At 36.7% G+C, this 12,198-nt stretch overlaps 1 protein-coding gene across 1 annotated transcript; it reads right to left on the reverse strand.

The window, feature by feature from the left end:
* Positions 1 to 535: 535 nt before the first annotated feature.
* On the reverse strand, positions 536 to 7,764 carry LOC119985576 (GRAS family protein RAD1-like). Its single transcript, XM_038829866.1, has 2 exons — positions 7,605 to 7,764; positions 536 to 2,079 (listed from the first exon to the last, which is right to left on the reverse strand). The coding sequence occupies exons 1-2, from the start codon at positions 7,762 to 7,764 to the stop codon at positions 536 to 538; spliced, it is 1,704 nt and encodes a 567-aa protein (XP_038685794.1).
* Between the last annotated feature and the right edge of the window lie 4,434 nt (positions 7,765 to 12,198).

The following is a 12,198-nucleotide window of genomic DNA, read 5'->3' on the forward strand; positions in this document are numbered from 1 at the left end:
CTTGCTCTTACCACGCATCGTGTGGCTTGTCTGGTACAATATCATCAGTTGGAGTTCTCAACACTACCTGGATCGGTGACCGAGAAAACTTCTCGATTGACCATTTACTTGATATTATTTTGTGCCATGTGTCAAGATTATAATGGAAGGTGATTTCGGTATCATCAAAATCAAAATCAATAGTTAATTCGAATACGGGTGAGCAAGTTACATTGTGAAATTTTGGGTGAATAAAGAATCAAGGAATGTTTATATTTACAATTTGAAACACAGAGCCACATTAGCTGTACAATTTCTTTATTTCAACCAGTTCAATCACCTGAACAGTTGATGTTCAAACTGAAAAACAAACCATTAATGCCGGGAAATTGCCGTTTGCTGCCTCATATGAGCAGACTGGTACAGCAAACCTGAAGATCACTTCAGATACATAATTATTCATCACTCACACACAGAGAGAGCCAACCAGTTTTCCTCAAACCAGGCTCAATTTATTGAATTGAAAGTTGAAACTGCAAATTTGAATGCTGAAAAGCTAGCATTTCCAGCATGAGATTGCGATAATCGGCTTCGATTTCCATCCCAGAACCAAGCAACCTTTCTCTTCCACAACAGTGTACCCTTCACAGACATTGTTCTTCCCAAGCCACTCTTTGGCCCGAGCCACCATCTTAATCGGTGCAACCTGAAACCCGGCACGGCTCATCCTCCTGCGCCACTGATCCACCCTCTCATGCCTCTCAACTCTACCCGGGCCTTCGCAGCTCACAATGTTCTTGATCTCTTCTGCAAAGTAAAATTGCTCCATCTTAGCTCTCCTTGTGTCATATTTTGGCAGCATTGCATCAAGAGAATCAAAGATTGCAGCGTAATAGTGCAATGCTTCCATGAACCTCCCAAGGAAAAATGGTCCATTATGGCTTGAATCCTGCTCAACTAGAACCAGGGTTTTGGGTGAAAGCTCATGAATGATCTGCAAAACAGAATTTAAAGCTCCTCTGCTTTCCTTAACAACCCGGTGAAGTTGAAGAATACTATTGACAACAAGTACCTCACCATCAAACGTTTTGACATCTTCAGGCCTAAGATTTTCAAGGTCGCTTTTCACCGCGGAGAACTCCAAAGTTAATCCCAAATCTTTGGCATATTCCTCCAACTCATCTCCGATGCTTTGGAATTTTTCAACGAATAGTCCAACGGCGGTGATCCTTAGGCGTTTAAGTGGTTGGCCAGGACGGTCAGTGAGGCTGCGAATCAGCTGCCGCCACTGGTGTCCATGTGGTAGACCAAGGCTCATGCCTAAGTCTACCACATGAACGTTACTCTCTCCCTCAAAGGCTTCCAATATTGCTGAATTGGCCACAAAGTGACCAAACTGAATATGTGGACAAAGTTCATAAACAAGGCGTAAGGCTTCTTCTCTTTTTTCAAATGCAGTGTCCATAATGTTCATCGTTGGTGCAACAAAACCGACCGTTCCAAGCGGCTGAACCAACGAGAGACGGTCTGATAGGCCTTGGACGAAACAAGAGGCGACGCGCTGGAACGATGAGCCAAAGACCAGCGCGTTGGATCGTAGTTCAGATAGTAGTGCCGAGGCGTGTGACTTGTCGCGACAAGCCACAGCCTCGGCACAAGCTATCAGAAGCTGAACAAGTCTCATACCATCAGCACTCCCATCTTCTTCAGCAGAATTAGCACCAATTGCCGCGGCCGCTGCTGCTTCTTCCTCCGCTGCCTCCGCTGCTAAATATCTCTGTGTATACGTCCATATATGATCCCTAAATTGCAGCCTCCGCAGGCTAATCAGACTGCCGGTGCTGCCGCTGCGACTAATTTCGCCATCTCTGCTATCACTATTACAATTATTCCCAATATCGTCAGGAATACTCGGGGTTCTCTTGAGCCTCTTATGATCTCTGGTTTCATGATCATCTAACGGAAGGACCAGATTGGAATCCAACATGGACATAAGAGGGTAGCGATAGAAAGCCATGGCTGTAAGACTGAGATCAAGACCATTGATTTCATCAACAGTACTGCTGCTTTCACCATTGTAGAACTCAGTTGACATGTAACCTGGAGCCATCAGAATCAGTCTCTTTCTTTCTCAAAAGATATTCAATAACGCTCTGAAAGACCCCATCATTACCAAGCAAGGATGCCTAATATAGCTTGCTTACATAGAAACAAGCGAAGATTACAAGAATGTTGCATAGAGAGAGTGTAATAAAAAAAACAATACCCAATACAAGCTGGACAAGAAAGATGTTGTCTTCATGGCTGTCCCCCTAGAACTAAGGCATAAAGATGTGTTTGCATAGACCAATCACAGCAGAGGCCTGTCAATTTACTTTCTAAGATTTTGGATTTCTACCTTGTCCAACCGCCAGCCTATAGTTAATACTTAATAGTTGGTTTTTTTACATAAACACTTGCTTAATTTACCTTTTTTATTTATATAATCTGGATGTGTAAGTTGAAGATGGTAGATATTAATGATTTCAAGGTCAAACATGCCAACTTGCACTGTGGTAATTGTGTGTTTTAAGGCTTTATCTGTTACTCCTTCCGTCCCATTTTGATTTTTCATCTTTTTATTTTGGGTTGTCTCAAAATTAGTGTCACTTTTCTTCGTTAATTAATAATTTTGTTGATGTATTCCAAAATTACTCTCGTTACTTTAATTACCCTTGTTTCAAGAGGAAAAAGTACTGCCATAAATAAGGGTAAATTTAGAATAATGTGGTTATTTTGTGTAGTTGAATTGCATTAAATCATGTCTTCTTAAGAAATTGGATTTTCAAAAGATGATAGATAAATTGAAATGGATGGAGTAAATAACTTGGTAAGTCGTGAAGGTGAATATGGTAACTTGAATTGGAGAATCATGTGGAACGGGAGACTCACGTACCCAAATTTATCAAGTAGAGCAGGGGTTCAATATGGTCGTATCTTGAATGAATTTCTCGTTAAAAAAATTTTTTGAACCGATAAATGATAAGTTCTGTAGAGTGGGGGTTCAATATGACTGCATCTTGAATGAATTCCTCTTTAAAAGAATTGAACCAATAAATGATAAGTTTACTTAAATCCCCAACTCATTCTTTTTTAGATTTGTTTTAGCTTGCCTTGTTTGTAATGGGATTAGTACTTTTTGTGTGTGTATTTATGCCATTAGCACTATTTGTCTCAAGTGTATCATGCCACTTAAAACCTTGCAAGAGACTCAAAGTTAGTGTTATAAAAATTTACCAACTAAACTGAATCGAACGGTTAACTGACTGATTTGCCAGTTATATTTATGTCAAAAACCGATTGAAAAATCGAAAAAGACCAAAAAAAACCCAACAATAATCGACTATTAAATTTATGTCAAAAAAATTGGAAAAAAAAACTGACAGTTTTCGCTCCCACACAAAGTAAGTAAATAACGGATCTCAGAGATCTGCTGTAAATTTTTTACGACGGACCCCGTTGTAAATCAATTTGAGTGTGTTAAAATTTTTTTTTTTTCTAAAAAAAAATTATGATTGTGTTGATCGGAATTATGAGTCGAACGGTATATAAAAGAATTCTCTCATGAGTTTTAAAGTGAGGTCTTAACTTTTAGGGATAAAAACATTTTTTAAAAAATTTAAAAAAAATATATTTGTATTTTGATCGGTCTTACGAACCCAACGACATATTGTTTGTTCGAAACAAAAATCAAATTCAACATGAAAAGTGCATGATAATTCTGGATCATTGGACACAAAACAAAAAGACATTTTATACACTTTTTAGGTTGCATTTGATTTTTGTTTCGAACAAAAAATATATCATTGAGTTCGTAAAATCGATCAAAATACAAATATATATTTTTTCAGATTTTTATAAATATTTTGAATCTTAAAAATTAAGATCTCATTTTAGAACTCATTGTAAAACCTCATTTTAGAATATATATGACTTATTCTCCCATGCGGACCAAAGTTTACGGACTTGATTTACATAGACCTCGATCGTGCGGTAATAATAAAACACGCCAACAGTGGCCCCACGTGAAGTTTGACATGCCTGCATCTACCGCACGATCGAATCTGTAAATGAAGTCTGTAAACTTTGATCCGCATGGAAAAATGGCCCTCTATATATATAATAGTTGGATTAATGCGTGGATTATTATTAATTAATAGTAATTTCTCTTGTTTCATAGGGTAGGTGCAGCATATTCTTCAGCGCCTTGCATATAATCTAATTCTAACAAGAAAGAATGACATAAGCATATACATCAGCCGTCGAATGAATCATCAACTCCCTCATCAAATCTTGGACGGCCAAGAATTTTATGAACAAAAATGTTAGGTATCCCATTGAATCGAATCTCAATCATCACAGTAATCAATCTTAATCATTGATTAATGTAAGTGTAGGGGCCCACAAAACATAATGCACATCAATCAAGGGATATGATTACTTATTGGAATGACTGGAATTCCATTTACTTGGATCTCTATTGTTTCTGTTCTATGAATGAATTCTCGTGTTGTTGACTATCGTTCACAAGAAGAACTCCATAAGTTTTGGAATTAATTAATTATGATTTTCTTTTTCTTTTCTTGAATAGCAGGACTCGACATTGTAGGGATCATGCCGACAATTCAATGTCAAAAAGAAACTGGTAGTCACATAATATCAAAAATTAGACTGGACATTGTAGGGATCATGCCGACAATTTAATGTCAAAAAGAAACTGGTAGTCACATAATATCAAAAATTAGAAACACGGGAGGTTAGAAAATCCACCATAAATATTACAAATCAATATTGTCTGCTTTAGACACAAGTTTGCACGATTTTGTTCTTCGGGTTGTCGAATATGATAGTTTAGCTTAGAAAAGACTTTGATTGTGTGAGAGACAGTGAATCTTACTTATAAACTACTCTTGGTTGGATTGTACCAATTGTGGTTCCACAATTGGTTGTGTCCATGAAAGACGGTGTTTGATTTCCTAATTGGACTAAATCTATTTGTCAACATAAATTACGGGCTTGGTCATATGATAAAGTTTGGGCCCAACAGAAAAATACTGGGCAATGAAGCCCGACCTCATTAAGGCCCAGCCCAATTAAAGAAATAATAAAATAATTATGTTATGTTAAGTTTTACTTTTACAACTCGGTGAAGCAATTTGCACTACGTGATAGAAGATTCAGATTCCTAACCAGCCTGTCCAGCTTAAGTTTTTGGGGGAGAATTTATTGTTAGGAAATTAGACCTACTCTCTCATTCATGACAGATGAATCAACAGGACAACAAAGAAATTGAAATTAAGAAAATTTCACTATGTAGAAAATTGTTACAATTACACACTCAATTTTGTTCACCTTTATTCAATTAAACCTAAGAGATAAACCACAAAGTTTTCACTAACCTTGCTCTCTCTTTCACTCTCAGTCGCTTCTCAAAACCTAGAGAAACTTACAATTGGAATTAGGGTTAAAAACCTAAAACAAGTTTCTTATTTATACTAAAATAGTGCATCCCCGACACCCCATCCGGACGGCTCCCCAACTGTCCGGACACTTAGTCTTTTTTGCTGCCTTTGACTTGATTTTCAGCATAGCCGTTCGGACACCTCCCGACTGTCAGGACACCTTGTCCAGATTTCTGCTTGTAACTGCAGTTTTTGCTTGCTATTCAGACGACTTCCCTGCCTGTCCGGATAGTTGAACCATACCTAGAATTCTGCACACTTTTTCACCAGCTTTTTGATCAAAAACTTGACATTTATGGGATGGAGGAACTCTACTATTCAACATATTCTCGAATTCACATCTAACGGTGTAAAAATAATCTGATAGAATGATGTGGTGCAAATAATTTTGGCAGAGTGATTTGGTGCACCTCCAAAATCATTGGATGCGAATTTTAGATTATGGGGAATTGTAGAGCTCCGGATATGAATTTATGATAACATTATTTACTTTAAAAGCTTCGTATGTGTTGTCCCACATCGGTAAGATGTGGGACTAATGCCTTTATTTATAAGCACTTGCAATGGTGCAAGTTTTGCTCGACCAACAAAACTATATGAGATTTTGTGTTTTGTTGATGTGATTATATTAGGAGATGGTGTTTTTGTGTAGTTTTGTTGTGGATAACATGGAGTTATGAGATATTTTTAGCCTCCATGTTGGGTGGAAAGAAATAATGTATAGGAATATGTGTTTTGCTGATGTGAGTGTATTGAGAGACGTGTTTGGCTTGACTTTTATGTTAATAAAGGTGAGACCTAATATTGATTTTTGTTGGCCCAGCAACACTTGCACCATTGCAAGTGCACAAGCCCACCCCTAACACTATAACAATGCATTTTTCTAGGCTTGAGTGATCTGGGCCCACTTGCTTGGGCCTAAAAAGAAACAAAGTCGTGTGTGTCCAATGTATCCACGAGAACCAGACAATCCAAGGTGAATAATATTATTGATGTGTATGAAGGTGTGGATTTACAATAATATGTGCGAAAGGAAATGGTTAACGTAGATAAAATTCTTTTGGTCTGTTTGCTTGGTTATATATAATTAAATGAATACATGCCAATATGCCATGCATATATCTATGTCGTGACAAGTATATTGTTGACACAATCACATGCTGTACTACTGTGTCGGGTACATGGTGATATATACAGACAACTCACAACTCACAACTTTAAGCAATATCGTCCATGGGAATATAATTGCACATGAGACAAGTCCAGATAACTCACACCAAACACATCCGAGATACTATTCATGGTCCATCATACACCTCCCACATGAAAATGTCTGAAACTTTATCTATTCCACTATTGAGTAGTAACCATATGGTCTCTCTACTGACTTAATTCTTAGAGCATCTACAATGGGATGCATATATATTGCTCTTTCTTAGTCAGTTAGGCTTCTTGTCATATTGAAGAGGGAGCAACATGCAACGGTGAAATGTTTATCTCCAAATCGTGGGCTCAATTTTTTGATAAGCATTCACCCTCCAAACACCTCTCCACCTCTCCATATGTTGAGAGGTGTTTGAAGAGCACGACTGATTTTTTGTGTGTCCCAATCAAACTCTTTTATTTGACCATTTTTTTCATAATTGAGAGGTAATAAATTCAACTCTCACACCGATCTAAAAAGTAATGTTTTATCTCATTTTATATTAAGGAGGAGAATTTTCTACACATTATTTATCTTTAATTAAATTAACTAGAGATTCGAGAACATGAAGTGTGTAAAGTGTAATTGATGATCTATTTTTCTTGCCTTTGCTAAGAACTATATTGCTTTCTACATGCGCGTCTGTTTAGATATCCCATCTCGGATGAATAAAATTAAAATGCATATAGATATAGTTATATACATGTGTGTATATATATATATATATCAGGCAACTGATCTTATTAATTGGAATAAGTAACTAATACAATTAATAGATGAGTAATTAATAATAAAGACTACCAAGAAAACATATATAGAGGGAGAGTGAGAAGTTCTAATTAAACAACTGTTTATAAATATATGCTAGATATCTATATATATATATCATGGTAATATGTAGGAGGGAGTGCAGGCAATACAAGCAAGCAAGAGAATGGCAGAGGAAGCACCATCCTCTTGAAGAGTGGAAGTGCTTCTCTTGAACTTGGAAGATTTTCCTTTGTTGCATTGAATATGCTTTTGCAGTCCTCCTTGTTGCTGCTGATGTTGCAACTCTTGTTGCTCATTTTTCTTCTTCATGGCTTCTGCCACTCTACACACCTTTTTTTTTTTCCCCCTTGTATCCGAAAGACTAAAACTGCTTGTTTTTTGACCAAATTTTGTTTCCCACTAGCTCCCTATAAATAGTCAATACTCAAGAGAGAGAGAGAGAGAGAGGTTAGTCATGTGCATGGGGAACAGGCATGCATGCACCTTCCAAATTTATAGGCCGTATTGTGCCAAACTATGTCCTTGTTTTCACTCAATTAATTATCCTTTTTTTTTAGTATTTGAAAAGTATTTTGGATCTCCAAGATCAGCCGTCCTCTCTTCTCCCCAAAAAAAGATTAGGAAAACCAAAAATACTATATATAAAGGGTAGAAATTCTCAAGTATTTGGTTATTTACTCCTCCGTGGCATTCTTGGTTTGTAAATTATTTTGCGAGCTCATGGGCAGCGCTGATCCTAATCATTTTTTGTGCTCAAAACGGCACAATATAGTCGTGCCTTATTGGAAGGGAAAAAATCGTAAAATGAAACGGTACTCACACAATTTTTATATCAAAAGTGATTTAATGTCGAATTGGGTTGAGGGAGAGGAGAAGGAGACGACAAGGAAAGTGATTAGGTTTTTTGGGTTTTTTTTTTCGGATTAGGCTGATTTTGTACTACTATACTAATATTGAAGGTAAAAAAATTTTAAAAAAAAAAGAAATTGGTGCATGCCTTATGGCCTGGCCCCCAAGCACCAGCCAAAACCAACAGCTGGAAGAGGAGTAGTATAGCAACTGGCAAAACGGCGCATTGGAATCTCTTTGAATCCCCCAATCATATGAAAAGGATCATTGAGCAAATAATAAATTCTCATAGCTAGCTGGTATATCTATTCATTTAATTAATTAGTTTAACATGAATAAACAATATTATAAATATAATTAATATATTATGTATGAGACCACTACCTAACCTAGGCAACTACCGCTAATAATTCAATTGTATTTAGATTTTAGAATCACAGAAACGATGATTAATATGATTGGATTTGTATGTTAAAAAGAAAATAAATAATATCATATAAATTTATCTTTTGTACACTCGATATGGGTCTACATTCAACCCGTCAAACTCATGCGCACAAAAATTCTTCACATGATGACATAAAGTTACGTCAAAACTCAATATGTGATCACAAAAGTATTGTTCTTATACTTAGGGCTGTTATTGGTACGGTTACCGTTACCAATCACGGAATACCGTTACCATACCAATTCTTTCGGTAATTCAAAAAATGTTACCGTTACCGTTACCGGAAGAGTCGGTATACCGATCGATCGGTAATGGTAAGTCGGTAATTGGTAAATTTACCAATTCTTAAAACCTATTTAAAAAAGAGAAGAAAAAAAATGCATCAAGTAGCATTGTGCTTAATAGTCATTGTATGAAATAAAAATGATAGATTAATGAGAAGGATCATTGTGCCATATGTGAATAAGAGAAAATACCTATCAATCGGTGAAAAAAAGAAAGGATAATTCAAATGAAATGAACGAAAATCAACTTGAGGCCCGGCCCCCACTGCAGCTGAGCAATTGCATTTGTTTTTTGGTTGTATACTTTACATGTGGAAAGCCATGTGATCATGTGTACTGACGTTTTTTTTTGTCGTATTAGATATATGCTGACCGGCTGACCCAATAGGTTTGGTGCCTGTCTTAGTTTTAGTACAATCCATTAATCCAAGCCAAAAGTTTTGTCTACTAGTTCAATAAAATTATCCTGAAAAATCACGAATGCATAATTTTATGTACACAAAATGAAGTTTAAATTTTGTGGATATGATTCAACGAGGGAGGGCGGCGTGCATCATGCATGGGTGGGATAAGGTAAGCACGAGACATTGAACTATTGAAGTAGTACCGAAAAGGGGGTGATGGGGGATGGTTGGAGTCCTATACACTTCTCATCAACTACATTAAGAGTGTGTTTCGATTAAGGAAGTTGGAGGGATTAAGGAAGTTGGAGGGAATGGAAGAGAAAGGAAAATGAGTTTTCTTCTAATTCTCTTAGGCTTCATTTGGATGAACAGATAAGATTCCATTTCTCCAGTGGTGTACCTAAGTCTTCGAGGACCCTGGACAAACTTTAAATAAGGGCTCTCTTAAAAAAAATTTAAATATCGTATATATTACTTAAATATGACATCTTGTAGCATTTTTAGATGTAAAATCACTAATTATGTTAATGTAATCAAATTTTTTTTCTGTCAAATCACTTTCAATAGACAATATTGCTTACTCATTTAACATTTCTTATGACTACTATAAATATGGGGCTCTAAGGATTTGGGGGACCTGGGCGACAGCCCGTCTCTCTCGCCCTTAGAAACACCCCTACATTTCCCCTCTCTTCCCTTCTCCCAAATCCCTCAATCCAAACACACTCTAATGAACCAAACATTTATTGATGGACAAATTAAAAACTCCCTTGGAAATACAAAATATTTCACAACAGTTCTGCATTTCCCCTCTCTTCCCTTCTCCCAAATCCCTCAATCCAAACACACTCTAATGGACCAAACATTTATTGATGGACAAATTAAAAACTTCCTTGGAAATACAAAATATTTCACAACAGTTCTGTGAGAGTCAACCATGTAGTTTATAAATTTGAATTCAAGAATAAACCGCGTAATTTATAAGTTTGAGTCTACTTCTTCTCAATCGTAGAGGTCATTTTTAAGAACAAAATTATGCGTGTTTTAAAGTTCAAAGTAGACAATACCCTAGAAATAAATTGAATCATACCTCTCTCATCTCCGTATTTACTTCTTCTCACCCCTCTATAATTAATAATTATAACACTCTTGCATATGAGTTAACATGGAGGGGTCGAGCAATTCGTGATTGGTGTTTGTTGTGATTGATACATACAAAATCAAACTGTTTAGTGTAGGGTATGTTCGAGAAGTACGTGAGCCCATAATTCTGTACATGCAGGGTCCATGACTTTGGTGCATGAGATGTTGGGTATTACAACAACAAGCTCACCTTGCTTGGTTTCAATATTCCTTGAACCATTCATTGTGACTGTACATGCAGGGTCCATGGCTTTGGTGCATGGGATGTTGGGTATTACAACAACAAGCTCACCTTGCTTGGTTTGAATATTCCTTGAACCATTCATGGCGACGAAGGACTTCATTCATGACCCTCATCAATACTTGTCAAGTGACATGGTTTCCATGTCTATGGGTCTGTTTGGGAGTGCTTTGTACTTTGATGTTGTGAGGTGAGGTGCTGTCAGGTAAAAAAACTGTGGTGAGGTGAGTTGATATGCAGTTTAGTGTTTGGATGAACAAAATTGCGATGGACTGAGGAGAGATAATAAATTATGAAATTTGTCCAATTTTAATTATAAATTGTAATAACTGATTTAATTAATTGTTTTGTACTTTATAACTAAGTAAAGTTTATAAATAAATTTTTATTTAATAAAAAAACCAATCCAAAAATAAGATTCAACTATTATGATGCCACGATTACAATAAAAGTAAGATGAAAATTTTAGAACTATTGTAATGTTGCCACGTGTACTACAACTATGAGATTTAACAAAAGAATCTTTCTCGTCATTTTCGAAAGACGGAGATACGCGTATAGTAACAATGATTTTTGCTTTGCGTGAAACGCGTTACCAGGAAAAACACCTATATTTCGTTTCGCCTGGGATCGGGAGTTTGCGTGGTGGCACCTTTTGGACCACCAAACACCTGAGCTCCACTGAACATAGCACTCTACCGCAACTCGGTGCATCCGGCCAGCTTGAAACGGACTACCAAATAGAAACTATATATAGAGATAATCCATCGGCGTGTGTACTAGCCAACACACTACGCATGCAAGGTAAATTCATAAAAAATCCATAAGTGAGCTCATGTCTTTGAAAAAGTATTGAATCCTGATAGAAGAGCATGACTAGCACACACTTTATTACCATGCCAACATTGTCCTCGACATTTTTACTGTTTAATTTTGTATTTAGATGGAAGAGAAGTGCTGAAGTGGTTTCGCTAAATCTTGCATTCAATCAAACGATTATTTTTTACTATAATTTCTTCATTTTTTTTTACTTGGAATGTCTTGGATTACAGAATAGTAACTAAAGCTAGTAGGCCGAGGGCCTTAGTCTTATTGTAATCCAGTCTAGGCTATCTGCACTATTCTGGACCTTCTTGTTATCCAGTAGTTGGTTCTGGGCCGAGGCATTGGTTAAGCTTTGAGAGTTTTGTAGTTTGCTATCCTGCTGGATCTGCTCTAACCGGTTATAAATCGATTCGGATAGCGCACACCATACCCACGGTTGTGGAAAGAGCAAAAGCCAACCAGATTAGCTAGGACGATTAGGTAGGGGTGTTTACGGTCTCTTTTTTTTAACATAAATTTAACTAATTGATTCTAACCCAGCGGTCGGTT

Source organism: Tripterygium wilfordii, chromosome 19 (genome assembly GCF_013401445.1).
Source record: "Tripterygium wilfordii isolate XIE 37 chromosome 19, ASM1340144v1, whole genome shotgun sequence".
Classification (NCBI taxonomy): domain Eukaryota; kingdom Viridiplantae; phylum Streptophyta; class Magnoliopsida; order Celastrales; family Celastraceae; genus Tripterygium; species Tripterygium wilfordii.